At 45.1% G+C, this 18,778-nt stretch overlaps 1 protein-coding gene across 1 annotated transcript in view; it reads left to right on the plus strand.

Moving 5' to 3' along the window:
• Positions 1-4,959: 4,959 nt before the first annotated feature.
• Ttc12 (tetratricopeptide repeat domain 12) overlaps positions 4,960-18,778 on the plus strand; it is a 43,636-nt gene continuing 29,817 nt past the window's right edge. The window contains exons 1-6 of the mRNA XM_075967797.1: positions 4,960-4,982; positions 6,301-6,373; positions 14,130-14,290; positions 14,791-14,812; positions 15,708-15,785; positions 16,520-16,641. Coding sequence (XP_075823912.1) covers positions 6,316-6,373; positions 14,130-14,290; positions 14,791-14,812; positions 15,708-15,785; positions 16,520-16,641 — 441 coding nt within the window. The 5' untranslated portion in view covers positions 4,960-4,982; positions 6,301-6,315. The remainder of the gene's footprint in view (positions 4,983-6,300; positions 6,374-14,129; positions 14,291-14,790; positions 14,813-15,707; positions 15,786-16,519; positions 16,642-18,778) is intronic.

Here is an 18,778-nt window from a genome sequence, read left to right on the forward strand (position 1 = left end):
CAGAGCACAGCACCCATCACGTCATCCCTCAGGTGTCCTTGGTCCCTGAGTGTGTGGAAGTGTCTCAGGTTTTTGTTGTTGTGTTTGCTTGCTTTTTCATGAAATTTGGCATGGGTGAAGACATTGGTCAGGGTCGACAGAATGTTTTGCTTTTGTTTTTCTTTTTTGTTTCCTCATACCTGGTCAAGGATCGTGGATTCCAGGGAAGAACGTTCTAGAGATGATGTGTCTTTTGTACAGCACCATGTCAGGGCCTTGTGATAACAAGGACTTCCTGCTATGCTGTTAACCTTGGTCCCTTCCAAGCCTGGTCCAGGCCAAGTGTCTTCATTATACAGTCAATGCTGACCTTCCTATTCTTTTTGCAACTGAATCACTCTTGGGCCAATAAACTCCAAGAGAAAGGGTATTGGGTTCTAGCCTAAGAGTGAGCAGTATGCATAGTGATTCTTTGGAATTATCCTTTAAGAAGAAAACTATTCTAAACAGTTTTTCTGCTTTGACCCACTGGAAGTCATGGGATGTGTATGATATGAACCTCTTCTTGGAAATGTTTTTTTTTAATTTAACATATTTATTTAAAAATTAAATGCCTGGAATTAAATAGAAAAATCTTCATATTGATTTACAATTGCTAAAATTTTTAAAAGGAATTTGCAGCATGCTAACTCATGAATTTCCCTATTAGCACATTAGGCAAGTTCTAGCAGCTTGTCTAAAGACTTCTGTGATGTCAAGCTGCTGAGCTTAAGTGACATTGTGGCTGTGCAGTGGACTGTTACTTATATTGACCATAAAATGAGAGCTATACTTCAGTGACATTCTTCTTAAATCAATATATTGTGAAGAAAATAGAAACGGGGACAATTTTATCATCTATGATTCTAAACGAGCTCAGAGACCCTCAGCTGTATCCGCCGACTCTCAGACCCTAGGTTAAGAAGCCCGGGTTTGAAGGCTCCCAGATGGCACAGATGGTTCAGGACTGTGCAAAGAGAGAAAAGGAGCTGTGTGAGAACATGTTGTTCTCTGCCGCGCTTCTAGAGGGATCTGGAAAACCCCAGTGTTGGAAGAAACAGAAGGTTTCCATCTAAATGTGAAACCCACACAGAGCAATGCCGTGTGTACTCTTCAGAACATTCCTCACCTTTCGTATGTCAGAAGAAAATGAATGCTCCATGCTAGCGAGGACCTGCCATCCTCATGTGCTACCAGAGAGCATGCCGACCGCACTGTCGCTTGTGATCCACCGAGGAGCAGTTCGCAAATCTTAACAACCGAGGACACTAAAGGACTTCTACTCGGAGATGCTGCTGTTGCAAAATGGAAGGGGAACTAAAGCTCTGAGACGGTGAATGACGTGAACACATGTAAATATCACGCGCAGGAGAATGCTTGCCACAACGTGCTAACGAGCAGCAGTGTGTGGCACTGCACAGAAAAGTGGCTTAACAATATGAGGATAATAATAACAAGAATGAAAACAAAGTGGTTGGACAGTACACACTGACAGGAGGCCAGCTACATCAGCATCCCTCGGAGCCTCTGCTGCTGGCCGTTGAGAGGATGGGGAAACCATCTCTTGAGATTGTTGGGTAGCGTCACGAGAAACATGCTAAGATCCCCGTAAGGGATCTTCGGAATGTGGCAGCAGTCGGAGTGGTGATGGCTAAGTAACCCAAGGCCACATGCATGCACTGTGACAGCGACGCAGTAATTCGCAGGCAAAAAACTGGAGAGGAATAAGGGTGCTTGGGTCAAAGTTTCTGCCTGTGCTTCCAACATGGTATCAAACTGTAGACCCAAGGACAACAGACTCTGCTCACTAGCAACACTCATCTCCAGTCTTCCATAGCAGATGAAATGCAGCCTGCAGCAGGACAATGTGTGACTACAGAGTCTTGTAATTTTGTGTCTGCCTTTGCCCCACAAACCTTGATGGCAGAGAAGACCCCCACTGAACAAAGTCGATGTGTCATATTTATTTGGTGAGAGCAGTCACCTCAAACAAGCAATTAAATATTAAACTCAATATCCCAAGCTGCTGGCGTTAGTTCTCTATCTGAAGAGTCAGTCTCTTCAGATAGAGCAGCTGTAGAAGGCGCCTTGCCAAGTATGTGTACACAGTAGGTGTTCAGTTAGCATTGCTTATATTTAAGAAAAATACAAAAACGCCTGAGCACCGACTGTGCCTAGCAGCCTTTCCCTGCCGCGGCGTTGGCTAATCACACCCACGCAGTCCACAAGATGGCAGTGCTACTCCACACCATGCGGGAATGGGCGCTGCTCACATCTGCCACAGGAGTCGCCACTTTCTTCCCTTTCTAGCAGAGAAGTCTCATGGTTCACGGGAAAGTCTCTAAAGAAAGGCATTGGTGGAATCACCTTACTTTTTGAATGGAGTCAGGGGCATGTCCCTATGGAGAGAAAGTTAGACCTGTCTGTGACAAGCGTGGAGCAGACTTCTTTACATGCCTGGGGAGTAAAGCCTAGGCTTAGAGAAACTCGCAGGGTGGTTGCTGACTGCAGAAGTTTGAACACAGTGCTGTATGCCACGAGGGTGTTCATGGGATGAAGGAGTTGAAGTAGGGCGTCTATGAGGGCACAGATCAAGACTCAGGTCTTGCTCGGCCCCTGACTAGCCTCAGACGCTTGTGACTGTGTGCTCTTGACTTAAGAAACAAGAACAAACAGAACTTTTCAATAAAGTCATGTGTGTGCCTGGCACACAGCTGTTCGGCAAGTGTTTCTTGGGACTGCTATTGTGATTGTGGTCCATATTTTCCATGCCATTACTTCAGCACACAAATTTCAAGGGAGACTCTTGTCCCCTGGAGCTTGGGGTCCTGAAATTACCCCTTTCTATACAGCAAAAAGTTGGAATGGAAACAGTAGGTGCCAGTCCGAGGGGCAGGGATTTTCTGTTCCTTATTTTCTCTTTTTGTAAGGACACATGTTTAAGAGAAAGAAATGAAGCAGGATTTTGTAATAGTTCTTGGGCATGCAAGAGACCCGGACAAACCCTGCTGACCTTTTCCTCTCTGCACCTTGAAGCCAAAGATAGCGAGTTAACTGTCTCCCCCAGCTGAGGGATTTCTTTAACCACTGAGCCATCTCTCCAGCCCCCAGCTGAGGGATTTCTTTAACCACTGAGCCATCTCTCCAGCCCCCAGCTGAGGGATTTCTTACAGACGTCTTACAGTTGGGCTCCTGGATTCTACTGGACTTGTCTGCACCATTTAGTCTCAGCAGGCAAAGGTAATTTCTTTCACTCTACGTGTGGCTGGGGAAATTTTTTTTCAATCTCTTCTAAGTTTGTAAAATGCAACTGATGAGAAAGATCAAGGAGCTAGGATTTTTGCATGGTGGGGAGTGAGCTGAGTAAAAGGGGGCAGCGAAGGCTTCTATTAATCTCTAAGTCCAAGATTTATGATATGGGGGAGGCTGACCAAATGTTCCTCCATTTGTATTTAAGATATAAAAACAAAACTGAAGTCCCACACATGGGGACTTGGGTTTGATGAAAGTAAAGTCATTCTCTAAATATAGCTCACTAATGCCTTCAAGGAGTCTCTATACAGGTGAACAGCTACAAATACACACGGACACTGACCCTTAACATCTAACAATGGTGATCCTAATCTACACAGACTCAATCACAAGGTCCCTGGATTTGGGCATAGTATCGAATGAAGACCAGGTAGCCTGGATGGCTGAATCCGTTGAGATGGGCATGTTCTGTTATGCTGAGGTGACAAGCCCACCCCAAATGTTGACACATTATCAGCTCTTGCTCACTCATTACATGCATCCATCAAATGCAGAGTGATTTCCGAGTTCCATTAATTCTCACTTGGGAGCTCAAACCTCCATTGGTTTTAAGCAGGAAAAAGAAAGAAAGAAAGAAAGAAAGAAAGAAAGAAAGAAAGAAAGAAAGAAAGAAAGAAAGAAAGAAAGAAAAATGTGGCAGGGGCTTAAATAGAAGAAGATCTCTCTGCTCCTTTGGGCTGTCCTGCATTGGCAAGTACCCCTGCTAGGCTGCTGCCTCTGCACCCCATGCCCATGGAGGCTTCAAATAATCCTCCTATTATCTGAGGCTGTGAGCTATAGAATCTTGCCATCTGTGTTGGAAGTGGCTGGCTCAGCCTGGACCTCTTTGCCCTCCTGGTAAGTGCTGAAGACTTCTCAGCCCCTATCACATATTCTGTAAAAGCACCCACAACTTTTACTGGGGTCATCAGCTCAATCTTGTTCCCGTCAAACTTCTCACCTACAAAGACCTAGTGCATCGCATTAAATAAAACAGATTACTGCTGGATCTGATGGCATGTAACTCTAATTCCTGCCCTCAGTAGGCTGAGGTCGGAGGATAGGAGTTTGAGGCCTGGTTGGACTACACAGTGATAACCCTGATTGGTGTGACAGGGATGCGGTGGAGCTTGAGGGGAGAGTTCTCTTTAAAGGTATATATTTTGAATGTGAATTAATGTGTCCCAAGCTCACGCTGCCCTAAATCCTACTAGTGTTCGCTACATACCACTTATGCCTGTAGTTAGGATCCAGGCCTCTTAATTGTAATAACTTAAAGAGAAAGTGCCGTTTTTTCCGTTTTGTGAGAAAAATTGAGAAGCAAGAAAACTACGCTACTACTGCCTTAGAGACCACACATTGGTCATTAAACAAAACAGGAAACAAAACTCACACAGAAGTACGCTGGATGGAGACTTTAACTTTGTGGGCGAAAGATACGAAACCAACTGGGACTGAAACCCCGCGCTCCTCAAAAGCGAAAGGGCTTTAGGGACCAGCGCTTAGCTACCTAGGTTTCTGGCTCTGGGTGGGACGTCCCAGGTACAAACCGGGCAGCGCATTCGGGGAGTCACAAGAAGCCCCGCCCCGCCAGGCCCCGCCTCTCCCCCCCGCAGAGGCCAGTCACAGTTTGCTCTCCACTTCCACTTCCTGTCCGATCTTGGGCGCTGCAGGTCAGTTCAACTGGGTGGCCCTGGGGTCTACCCTGGGACTGGTCCTGGCCTGGCCTCAGAGTTGAACAAAGGCCACTGGCTTGGGACCCTGAGGATGTGGCAGGTACCAGCTGCAGGCTGGGACCAACACTGAGGGTACGAGGCCAGGACGCTGGGGAGCGGTTGCTAAGCAACATTGCAGCTGTCCCCGCCCTGCAGTGGGGTGTGCAGGACGGAGGGGCGGGGCACGGGTTAGTCCTCCTCTGTGCCCTGCCGCTCTGCGCAGCTGTGGACCCCTCTGACTTTGGTTAACCGCTCTGGAAAGACTGGCTGTCTCTGTGAAGCGCTGGCCGGTGCTAGCTTCGTACCCTTGGACGAGTTTCCAGGGAAGGTTAACTCTTTGAGCCTTGTGCAAGGCTGTTCCCTAGCTAAGGAAGCCTCACTAATAACCCAAGTCCCAGTTGCTGAAATCAACCCCGTGGTGTCCTCTGGGTTCTCATTTTGGTTTCCATAGCATGCACAGAGAAACTGCGTAATTGTACTTGACAGAGTTCTAATTCATCGTTGTCTTAAATGTCACCGCGTAGTGTCTTTAAAAGGTGCATCCCTGGGGAGCAACTCCTATGTGAACCAAAGCTGGGGAAATCAATGTTTTACAGAGTTTCAGGTGATCTTTAGCTGTGTGGGTAAACCTTTGAGTACCACTAAGTTTATCATGTAGTCTTCATGTTCAAAACCAAGTGTAATAAAGCCAATGTACTTTGGTGGGGATGGGGTTGGAGTGGAGGTATTGGAAAGCAGGCCCTGGTGGACTTTGACATCTTTTGACAATTTGTGCCTTCCCTTTGTGCTCAGAAACAAGCCAGAGCCATAGGTTTTAAGCAAGTGTGGACATATATATGTAGATAGTCCCCTCTCTACTTACCTGATGCACTACCTGGCCCTAGCTTCTGACTAGGCATGCCTGTCATGGCCAAAGTTGGGCACTACCCAACCTCTAGCCCTGGCAGCTCATCGGCTGCTCTCCCAGCTTCCTTTGCCTCTGATTCCTAAATTACAGTGGTCGGTGTTGCCTTTGGAGGAATTATTGTAGAGCAATTTCCCCAGCAGAGACAGGGCTGGCAGCTCTCCGGAAGTATTGCCACAAGTAATGAGTGTCCCTTGGCCTTAAACAGCAGCCATAGAAAAATGGCTTTGCCCCACTGTTATTCATGACATTTACAAACACAAATCGGCCTTAATAATAATCTCTTGGCTCTTAGTCTTAAACAGATAATAAGCCCGACGGTTCTGTTTAGTGTTTTATTATTAATTTCATAATTTATACTGCCTTCCTTAGAGATTTGTGTCTGCAATGGCTGATGATCAAGAGAGAGACTTGCAGAGATTTCTGGAAAATGTGGATGAAATCAGTAAGTAGCTGTAAATCATAGACTGAGTTCTGCTTTGGGGAGGTGGAATGGTAAGGAGAAAATGACGGCTCTAAGTTAGCTCCTGGCTTGTCCGACAGGTTTATGACTCTCTCTCTCTCTCTCTCTCTCTCTCTCTCTCTCTCTCTCTCTCTCTCTCTCTCTGTCTCTCTCTCTCTCTCAAAAAAAAGTGTAATTGAAATTAAACAGAAAGGCTATTGAGAATTCACTTACAGCCTTGGGGCAGTATTTTCTGCCTGTTAATTGGTATCATAGAAGCTGTTTCAGTCTCTCTGAAATTCAGGCTGACAGCTCTCCTCCATGTGCCTTTCCGTTCAACCAGAGCTGGTGTTTCCATGTTGCCAGGGAGTCTAGATGTTTGCTCTGGGATCGCCGGAGAGTCTGTGCGGTCATTTGGGTCCCCCTTGTTGTAGGCAGGGGGCAAGAGTGTGGCTTTCCCTCCAGATCCACCAATGACATGAATGACTTATGAGTGTCATTTTTCTCTCTCCCTCTGGCCTAGAACACCCTTCCCGAGCTCAAGCAGGTAGGATATATATTCTTCAGAGAATATACTCTGAACCCATATAAGACATGGAAGAGATTCCAAACCAGTACACCCCTTCCCAGACTTTACACAGCTTGTTTGAGGCTAAGAAGAACCCGATTTAGAAATGGGGTAACCTCATGTGGATGCACACCAGTGTGTTCTTTGCGTTCCTCGCCGGCCTCTCCTCCTCTCCCTCCTGAATGCCTTTGTGACCTTGGTACACTGCTCACCCATCTCTTCATGCAAACCCACCTGTTTGCTGGTGTCTCTGCTGCCTCTCTGTCTTTCTTTCGGAGTCTCAGGCTCTATGGCTAATTGCCAAGTGGACTCTAAATCCCACTTGCTTCCAGCTTAATGCGTCCAGAATTGAGTCATTATCTCTTACTTTCTCTCCTTTCCCCCTTCCTAAATCAAACTTCCCCCTCGGCCCTCTGCTTCTGCTCTCAGTTGGTGGCACTGTCACCCCCAAATCTACGAGCCAGTGGGACTCCTCCCTCCTTTACCACGCTCTATCCAATCAGACTTCGGGTTGGGCTCCCCCGCCCCACCCACTGTCCATCTAGTCTGAACCTCCCTTTGTTCCGGTTCCTCTCTGCAGACTCTTAACAACCTCTAATCTTTGTTCCTGCCGTCAGGCCTGTACTCCCCACGGAGTAATGTATCTAAACTGCAGATCTGGCCAGACACTTCTCTGCTTGTGTTCTCAGTCGCAATAAATCAGGAGCTCTCGTCGGGACTAAGCCCTCACGTGACCTTGTCTGTGAACCCTCTCATCTCTTTCACCTCACACTTGAGCAGCAATAAGCTGCTTATGGTGTGCTCCCCATACTCTGGCATTTCATCTCTGCACTTGGATGTTGTCATTTCCCCATCTTTTTTTCCCTGTCTAGTCTTTATTTATTCTCAATTTACCCAGGTACCTTTTATATTAGCATCATGCAATTGAATTTTCCACAGTGATCCAAATGGTCACTGTGGTAACTGTTGGACACCCTGAGCCGTGGGAAGGTGACCAAATTGCTAATCCTGTTTGCATTTTTAACTAAATTTGAATGGCTACATGCATATAGATTCTATGTATCCATTCCTCAGGCTCCTGCTGTGTGTTATTCCTAAGTAGTACACAAGGCAGAAAAAGAATCACTTTTTTATGACATGCATAGCTTAGTGGGAAAGTAGATATTAAACAAATAATTTCAAGGTGAGGTGTGGAAGGAAGAGAGAGTTGAAAAGTGCAGAAGAAGCTGACCCAGCTTAGGCAGTTGTCGGGCAGGACTGTTATCAGAGAGTATCAGAGGCTAGGTGAATTAAACAGGGGAAATATATTTTATTTTATCACTGTTCTTGAAACTCTGCTGTTTCAGAACAAAGGGTTGACAGGATTGGTTTTTCCTTAGACCTCTGCATTTGACTTTGGAGAAGGCTACTTCTCATTGTGTATTTACAGCATATGTTATGTGTGTGTGTGTGTTTATATGCAGGTGTGTGTTTGTGTTCATGAGCAGGAAAACACATATATCTACTTTATTTTTTTCTTTTAGATAGGGTTTCTCACTGGGACCTGAGGCTCACCAGTTAGGCTATGGTCCCTAACCAACAAGCCCCAGGGCCCCACCTGTATCTGTCTCCCACGCACTGGAATTACAGATGGACTGCCACATCCAGTTCTTTACAGGGGCATTGAGGATCAAGCTCAGATCCTCAGATTTGTGTGTTGGCAAGCACTTTACCAATGAAGTTTTCTCCCTAACCTTTCCTGTATACCTTCTTGTCGGTGTGTGTGTGTGTGTGTGTGTGTGTGTGTGTGTGTCTTTTTCCTTTGCCAATGAGTAAGAACCATCATGTACCTAAATCCGCCTTTACGTCAGGTTTTCCTAGGAAAGATACCTTCTGCTTGGCCATTGTCCCAGATTGAGAACCAGGATCTGGATGGTGCAGCAGGGCTTGAACTCACACAAGCACTGCTCAGGAACGGCGCCATCACCTCTTTTCTCAGTCGTAGCCTTCTCCCAGTCACTGAAATCCAAGTAGTTCTGAGTCTGGTTCCGGTTGGGGGAGCAGCTATCAAAGGGGGCAGTTTTGCAGTTCTTGATTATATTCTTGATGCCTTTGCCTAAGGTGCTGACTCCTAAAGATAGCCCTGAAGAAGAGCACAGCTCAGTGTGACTCTTCACAAAGACCCATGTCAGTAAGAACATATTCTAATTAAGACACCCATCATATTGGATTGGAGCCCAACTCTTATATCACTTAGTTAAAGACCAAATATTGAGGTGTAGGGCGTCAGCATAGATCAGATAAGACAGAGTATATGCATTCTAACTGTAACAACTGTCAAAACTTCTCTCAAGAAGTGACACGTAAATAAATCTACAGAGTCAGCAGGAGTTGACCCTTGTGACAGATGTGAAGGAATGTTCTAGTTGGGAAGTGAGGAGATGGCAAATCTGGGTGCTAAGGAGACAGTGTGGTGCTTCCTAGAAGCAGAAGGACTGAAAAGGCCTGAAGGGGTGCAGAGACATAAGCAAAGAGAGAAGGGTCCATCAGAGGGAGGAAAGACTGGAAGACTGCGGCAGCTGAGGAAGCTGCAGCCCAGAGCTCACGTTTGCCGAGAACAATGCTCCAGAGGCCCCTTGAGGGGAATCCTTAAAACTAGAGTATTAACATCTTAGAGAATTCAAGTGCTGGGTGTGTGTAATGTGGGTCGGAGTGGAAATAGGGTGCTCAGGCTCCCACCAAGAGGCTTTCCCCAAGTCCCGCAGGGGGTAGAAGCCATCAGCTGGGCAGATATGGTGACAATGGGAACAGAGAGTACTTAATAGAAACACAGAAGATATTCTTGACAAGCTTTGGTGTTCTTGGCTGGGGGGGCTGAGAGAGAACGAGAACTCATGGGTATGTCCTGAGAGCAGAGTGGCAGGTAGGAGGTCAGTGATTTACTGAGCTGGGGCATTTGATTTGAGGCAGAGCTAACATAGAAGAAGGATAGGTGTGTCAGGTTTGATGAGTAAGACATCCCAGAGAAGATATTCAGTGTGCAATAGCCTTTAGGCTTGAGCCTAGAGAGACAGATCTACAAGACAGGGGTAGATAGAGTGCTTAAAAATGTAGAAATATTTACCAAGCAAATATTATACAAAGAAGGTAGATGGCAAACATTGATATCATATAAAATGGTCTTTAAAACAAACACCTTCCTAAGTTTTATTTAACAAAATTTTACATATTTATGACAGATGTAATATTTTGTATATATTATGAACTAATTAAGCCAATCAAATTAACCTGTCAAAGCACATACGTGACACCTCTTTTGGTGAGTACGTTAAAGGTCTACCCTCCTAGCCGTTATCACGTGTACAGCACATGACTTTCACTGTAGTTCACTGCTCTGGCTAGTATGATGGAAGCATGCATTCCTCCTGTTTGGCTACAGCTTGCCTTGTTCTCTTTGTTCTCCAGCCCCAAAACAACCTCCTTTGACATGTGAGCCGGAGCACAGGCACCATTTTCCTGTCTAGTCCCCGAGTGATCCTATGTGATTCTATCAGGAATAACACTAACGAGTATGGAAGTGCCAAGAACTCTGCGTAGATTGAGTTCGTTTCCTTTGTATTCATACCTTGAAATGAGATTTCTGCATTTTGGCCTCAGGAATGCCGCATTTCAATATGAAAATAAAACTGACAAAATATATTTAAGATCTTCGTGGAGAAAATTATAAAAATTTAATTGAAAGAGCTCCCGGTGGGGAGAATGGGGACAATATGAGCAACAGAATAAACAACATAGGTTTACATTATAATCCAAAGTAGAAGATAAATATCCATGAATTCACACTGACGTGAATGAGACTGGATAAGTAAGTAGGTAAATGAATCAAACATTTCTCCCACCCAGGTGAATTCTTGATAACTTTTGTTTCCTTCAGGGAGCCGGAGCATACCTCTCCTCCCATTAAATGAGAGATTCATTAAGGTTTGTTGCAAAGCCTGCGGTGTGGAAAGTAATTCAACAGTAGATAGAAGCTGGCAAATACAAACTTCCACAAATTGTCGTGGTTCCCATCATGATAAATCTAGTGATATCTTGTACCCTACAATGCTTTGCTGTTGTCTTTCTCCCCAGTCCTATAGCCCAAGTCGATCTAGCCTGAGAAACACACCAAATAAACCCAAACTGTAAAACAGTTGACCTGATACCTTTGGAAACTGCCACAGACCAGCTCAGGGGAGCCACTCAGACCGTGGTAGAAGCAGGGTCTACACTGGAGTTGGTGTAGCAGGAAACTGTTCAAGTGAAGTGAAGAGATGACTCAGGGGGGAAGGTATTTGCTGCCCAGGCTGATGGACTGTCTGATTCCCAGAATTCTGGCCTCAGAACCCACCTGGTGGGAGGAGAGAACCAACTCCCACCATCCTTTGACCTCTGTGGAACCTGCACATTCACCTACCTCACCCCCCCCCCCGCAAACACAACCATTAAATAAATGTTAAGACCAACAAATAAAAATCATAGAAGTCTTCAAAAACATGGAAGGCTTGACAGAAAGCCACAGCCCTAAAAAACCTAAGGAAACAATGGCTGCAACCTGGTGCCCTTGATGAGAGCCAAGACCTGAGGAAAAAAGTCAGGGAGAAGCTAACTGAATTCGGGTGAAATATGGGGCTTGGTCAATACAGATTGTATTAAAAGACATAAGAGAACATCTGTCTATAAAAAGACATGTATTGGTTCCTCAGGTATCATTTGGTAAAGACAACAGTTGTCCCCAAATTCTTCTACACCATCAGTCTAAATCAAAATCCCCAAAGTGGTCTGTGTTCAAATTCAACAAATTGACCCAAAGGTCCATGTGGAAGAACAAAGGACCAATAATTACCAGGAAAATTTCACAGGAAAAAAAAATGGTGATCTCACTCCTGTTTGAGATTTAAAAAAACAAAACAAAGCAAAACAAAAAATCTCTTTGGTGATCCATGTGAGGATGTGAGCATGCTAGAAAGTGCACACAGTGCAGCAGAGGGGAGTGAGGCCCGCGGAACGGATTGCACATCTGTAACAGGGAGGACAAAACAGTGGGGAAGACTCTTCACCCTCAGCCAGCTGTGCCCCCGCCCTGCACGAGGTTCAAGTGTGCACAAGGATCTCACGCAGTGATGAGAAAAGAAAATAACCAAACTGCAGATTTGTTTTTATGTGTAAGCGTGTATCTGTGTGAGCGTATATGCAGGTGCCCAAAGGGCTGGAAGAGGATGTTAGATCAATCCAAGCCTGCATAAAAACAAATGAAAAGACATTGTACCCAAGGGGATTTTTAAAAAATCCATGTGACCAGTCCAGAATTTGTATAGAAGTCACTTATATCAATGCAAAGGGGACAAATGACCCAGTAAAAAACGGGCCAAGAATAAGAATAGGCATAATAGGATAAGAGCTAATAAGATATTCAGTCCAATCATAATCAGCAAAGTGAAAAATAACATGTTAATTAGATTCCAATCTCATTCATTACGATGGCAGCAACTTTAAAAGTTTGTCCATAGCAGGTGTTGGCAACAATGTGAAGGAGTGCAGCCTCTTTATATTTATTTGCTTATTTAATTTCCTCTGTTCTTTTTTAATTTCCTTCGTTCTTTCGACTTATTCTTCCATTTACTTCATAAAAACTTTTGGTTAGGTTTACACGGTCTAAGGTTTCATCATGAGATCTTTTAAAATTACACTTATTTGTTTAACAGGGAGAGAGAATGTGCATGCTCGCGTGAGGGTCAGGGGGCAACTTTTGGAAGTCAGTTCCTTCCTTTTACCCTGTGGATATTGGGGATGAAATTCAGGCCATCAGCTTTGGCAGCAGGCACCTTTATCTACTTAGCCATTTGGCCAGCCTAGAGACTCTTTATTATAAACTACTCATAGCTGTGAAACTTGACACAGTCATATCCCGAAGAATATATAGCATGCACATATAGGTATTCAACTCAGCATTTACCTGTTGTCTGACACATAAAAACTAATCCACATGGATACCTATCAGTACTAAACTGGGTTACCTTTGACTCATGGTGTCCACACTACCTAGAACCACAGGTACCATGCAAAATCTTTTAAGCATATTACAAATAAAATGTAGGCTACGCACTAATTCACATTTTACAAAACCGTGTATCAAGCATGTTCAGATAGATAGCAAAACTGGCCACAAATGACTTTCTTCGCTTCTAGAGTAGAATTCATTTTTCAACCCCCTTGCATAAGCAGAAGCTCAAACCTCACACAAGAGAGGCAGCATCCCTCTGTGGTGAGAACCAAAGATGGATGCAGATGTGCGCAGCTGTGTGAGTTTAACAACATGACCTTAAAAGAGCTCATCCCTGATGTCATCCCTTCCCTCTTTGAATTAATAAGCAATGTCTTCTGTTTGGAATGATCAGATTTAAATTGCCCCAAACTCGAAACTCTTTAAGAGAATAATAGACTGCCTACCCTAGGAGGGCATAATAGGATTGCTACAAGTGTGATGGTCGCTGGCGGTCCAGTCAAACTGGGACCAGATTCCCCAGGGAATTTACCCATCTTTCTCCATCAATATTCAGCATCTCTAGTCAAGGCTGCTAAACATGGATAGTTAGATCAATCTGAAGTTGGAGTGAGATGAGCAGATTCAACGGGTAGGTGGGATGGGAGGGCAGAGGAGAGAAATCCCTCTGAGTGGCAGTCTGTGGACACCAGTCTGGGTAGACCGTGCAGTGAAGAGAGGCAGGGAGGCAGTTAAACAGGAGGACCCTGTTGTTTTGTGAATCTCAAAGCTGCTTCTATTATGTTTGTCTCCCACGCAAGATCACAAGCTTTTCAAACCAAACAAAGGGATATTTTTTATTCATCATTTTTCTCTAATAGTCATCAAAATACACAACTCCTAATAAACGAGCCATAAATTACTACTGTGTTGAGCAGTGATTTTAAAACTCTATTTCGTGGAGCCCAGCATTAAATTATCTTGCCATTTGTTCCCCCCACCCTAGGTAAAACAAATGTTATTCATTCTTGTTTCACATTAGTCCCAGTGACTCATTGGGCCTCCTATTACCCTCTTCTCCTATCTTAAGATTGACCTTATCAATTTTCAACAGCATCCTTTCCAATGGATGGAGTCTTTTTCCCTTTGAAGGACTTGTTCAATTGAGTCACATGTGATTTCTCCTCTAGCCAATTTAATTCAAGATATGAATTCCGATGATCCCGTCATACAGCAGAAAGCTGTCCTGGAGACAGAAAAGAAGCTGCAGCTGATGGAGAGAGATCAAGAAGAGGAAGGATGCAGGACCACCTTGAACAAGACCATGATCAGTCCCCCAAGAGCACCCGAGGTTTCCCTTTCTGCTATAGAGTTCTATATGTAGATTCAGTCAGGAGACCTGGTGCGATCTCAGACTGTCCAGTGAAGCTGGAGTAGTATTGTGTTTCAGGCTTGCTAGATCAGTTTTCCATATGGAAAGTATAAACTCTGTGGGTGCTTTCTTCTCCTCCTTTAGTGGAAACCCAACCTCTCTACCCCTTGAGCTTGAGTGTCGCGTTTCTAAACTCATATTCATATTTCTAACATAGTCATAGGTTGGGAGGTGGGGTCCCTTGACTTGGGCCATCTTGATTCTACAGGATCAGGCCCGGAATTATGTCCACAGTTACAACTCCAGCTTTTTAAATGTTGCAAGCCCTGTAAATTTGGGAGCCATTAGTATTGGGGGTAAGGGAAATAACCTGACTGCTCGTTTGTGGTTGTTTTGTTCTCTTGGCTGATAAACACATTTATCGGAGACTGAGTTTTAAACTTTGTTTCTTTGTTTTTATGATGTCCCGTGCCTTGCAGAATGCAGATGAAATGAACCCAGGTAAGGGCAGCATCTCTCTTTTTTTTTTTTTTTTGTTTTTTTGTTGTTGTTGTTGTTTTTTCGAGACAGGGTTTCTCTGTGGTTTTGGAGCCTGTCCTGGAACTAGCTCTTGTAGACCAGGCTGGTCTCGAACTCACAGAGATCCACCTGCCTCTGCCTCCCAAGTGCTGGGATTAAAGGCGTGTGCCACCACCGCCCGGTGCAGCATCTCTCTTCTAGTAGGTTTTATTCATTTAGGATCAGGATCAGTTTTTTTTGTTTATTGTTTGTTTGTTTGTTTTAAGAATGTAAATTCCAAACCCTTAAATTATAGCCTCTGGGCTCACAAACAACCCAGGAACAAAACTCTGCTAATCACCAAGGTTTGGGTGCTCTGGTCTGAGGAGGCAGCATCTAGAGACTTTCCTGAATTTGGGGTTTGGTTTTTGTTTTCTCCTGGCCAATCTTTTGTAAACTGGATTCTGTTATTCCTTATGATCCAATTTACCCTTCCTTCCCTAGGGAATGCTGGTGTTTTCCATGTTGCTCAGCTCTGAGGCTCATTATACCAAATAGAACAACAATAAAAGGTCTCCCTTTAAAGGAAAAACTCTCTTAAAAGACATACTTCAAATCTGAAGCATAGACAGCCATCACACATAATAATACACGCAGGTCAGCATTTAATGGCAAATTAAGAAAGTGCCATTTTAGCTGCCTCAGAAACGTGTGTACTTATGTGTGTTTATGCATGCATGTGTGCGTGTACACACGTGCATTCATGTGCGTGCCTGCATTTGTATGCATTAAAGGTACAACTGTGAAGTCCCACAGTAGCTTCCTTTGAATTGAGAACTAAAGGACTGATTGGATTATCTGGCTTTTTTTTTTAATGCTATAACTGCTTTGCTGTCAGAGGCCTTCTTGGCATCAGTGGAGAAGGATGCAAAGGAACGAGCCAAGAGAAGACGAGAAAGCAGAGTCCTAGCAGATGGTAATTGCCGGTCCTTACGTTTCAATAGCTAGGATGGCTCAAGCTGGAATGAGCCCATGAAAGTCTGCATGCTGATGCGTGAGGACATTGGATGCCCTGGGGGGTGGGTTCACGATGGACCAGCAGTCAGAGGACATGACCAGGCAGAAATCCTTGGTGGTCCGTTCTTCGTTCTTACTAACACGCAGAGAGCAGGATACAACCTCAGCCGGCACCAGGTAGACTAAGTCAATCAGATTTCTGAATGGTTCTTGGGAAGTAGGAAAGAAGGGAGGCTCCACAGGCTAGCCTAGGGTAAAGGTATGGTCAGAAAAAAAAAAAGTGAAACAGGAGAAGGGGGATATGAAATAAATGAAAATGGATAAAGAGATGTGCTGTCTTTGGGGCTGGGTACATGAATGTACTGAGTGTGTTCTGGGCTATCCTCAACACCTGATGGTATGTGTAATACAGACCTTGTCCATTCCCTAGTTGCTCAAAGATTATGGGGCACTTGCCTTGGTCAAAAGTAAATAAAACTGGGAGGAGCAAACGTAAGCCTCAGTTCGGAAAAATGTTGTTTCTCTGAGGAAAACTTGACATAGACTTGAAGGGGAAAATAGACACTTAAAGAAATTGGACCTTGAATAGCTGCAGAGAAAACTAAGTGGCAATGCACTGAGCTGGAAAGTCTGCAATCTGGAAGGAGCTTGTGACATGTGATGAGGGCTCACTGTTGCCGTTTATTCTCCTAGCCCTGAAGGAGAAGGGGAATGAGGCCTTTGTCAAGGGCGACTATGAGGCAGCCATCTTCTGCTACACTGAAGGTCTGGGGAAGCTGAAGGACATGAAGGTGCTGTACACCAACCGAGCCCAGGTAGGTCACCCACGCCAGGGTCCACGGTGGTGACTCAGAGAACAGGTGCCAAGCCTGTCAAAGCAGAGACGAAGATAGACGGTATCGTTGGTGGGCTGGTAAGTGTTTTCCAACCAGCTCTTGTGGTTGTATGTCGCATGGGCCAATTTCTGGGGCAGAAATACTTGCTGTCTTCAGTCACCCGCGGGACTGGGTCTGGGAAGAGCAGCGCATAACCAGCATTCTTCACCGTGCAAGATGGCTCCTGCACGCCACTCATGATGACCAGGCCCTGTATCCCATGTGGATAGGAGAAACTAGGAGGCTGAAGTAGCCTGTGAGAACTTGGACTCTCAAAGGCTGCTCTCCTAATTAGTTTTCTCCTCATTTTATCAAACCTGCTTTTTGATTGTGTGATCGGGTAGCCTGCATCCAGTTTCTCAGGAATTCAAAGTTTCTGAAGCTTTTTCCCTTCAGGTTTATGTCACAAGCAACCTCAGTTTCTCAAAGCACCAGGCCTAACCCTCCCCCTACACCCCATGTTTCCAGCCTAGCCCTCCCCCTACACCCCATGTTTCCAGCCTAGCCCTCCCCCTACACCCCTGTTTTTAGCCTAACCCTCCCCCTACACCCCATGTTTCCAGCCTAACCCTCCACCTACACCCCATGTTTCCAGCCTGACCCTCCCCCTACACCCCATGTTTCCAGCCTAACCGTCCCCCTACACCCCTGTTTCCAGCCTGACCCTCCCCCTACACCCCATGTTTCCAGCCTGACCCTCCCCCTACACCCCATGTTTCCATCCTACCCTCCCTCTACACCCCATGTTTCAAGCCTAACCGTCCCCCTACACCCCTGTTTCCAGCCTAACCCTCCCCCTACAACCCTGTTTCCAGCCTAACCGTCCCCCTACACCCCTGTTTCCAGCCTAACCCTCCCCCTACACCCCTGTTTCCAGCCTGCAGCTTAATGATGGCAGGAGGCTGATAACTATCATCTGAAACCAAAACGTCACGAGTAACCTTATCTTTGAGACACAGTGAAGTTTGGGATGGCAGATCCGTGGACGTGATCCCATGACAGACAGGACCTGTCATCAGAACCTCCGTGAGACAGACTTGATGCCATGTCGTTTACCAGAGAGGGAGGCAGCCGCAGAGGCCTCGTCAGCTCCAATCTCCCTAACTCAAGAATGCCTGTCTGGGCTTTGTGGAAGAGAAGCATTCAAAGCAAGAGGCAGGATAGTTGATGGCTGGAGAGTCTGGAGAGTCACACTGATTTAATGACGAATAAATCCAAGAGCAGTACAGCCTCGTTACCTCAGCAGTTTGCATGCATCTGCCTGGAGCCCAGGAGTCCTTTCCCACCCTCATTTGTGGCAAAAAAAAAAAATTATTATAAGGAAGCAAGTCCATAGAAAAAGATGGCCAGAAGGCACCTTAGCAGTGCCCGTCTGATTGCCCTAACAAGATTATAAATATTATAAATATGAAGTTATTAAGGACAGAATCCACTATGTATTTCCCCCCAATGCTCTGTCGCAGTTTTCCAGTATCCCATTACTTACATAACACTGGAGCCATACGTCCCATTTAAAGAATTCAGAAGAATCACTTAAGTGTAAGCAGTCAGTACAATGATTACTTTTCCTTCATAGTCGGCACCAAATTTGGTCTTGGAAAATATCTACCTACTGATGCTCATTCAGGCTAGTTACCCTGAAGTGATTAGAAAGCAATGGAGTTTGAATTGCTTTGAAAATGTTGCATAATTCAGACTTGGATCTAGTGCAGGTTGCCCACCCCCATGCATCTAGATTAGTTGGATTTTTACCATGTTCAATTTTAAGTCACCCTTTGTTTAGTCGTAAGAATCACATTAAGAGTGGCTGTGGATAAATACAAGGAAGAGCACTGAGAAGCTTTGGGGAAGCAATTTCTTCCAGCTCTCCAGCCCTCTCTCTCTGAGAGCCTGCATTCTGAGGCAAATAAACCCAGAATGGGCTGCCTGGTATTAGGAATCACTTGAGCCACTATTTTTAAAATGCCTCTGCTGTTTGCAGGCAGTGCTGGAAATCAGTAAGGATGCTGGGAACTGACTATTGCTTATTAAGGAGAAAAAGAAAAGCCTACCCCCTCGTTGCCTTTGTTTCTCCCCT

The sequence above is a fragment of the Microtus pennsylvanicus genome, chromosome 3 (genome assembly GCF_037038515.1).
Source record: "Microtus pennsylvanicus isolate mMicPen1 chromosome 3, mMicPen1.hap1, whole genome shotgun sequence".
Lineage (NCBI taxonomy): Eukaryota > Metazoa > Chordata > Mammalia > Rodentia > Cricetidae > Microtus > Microtus pennsylvanicus.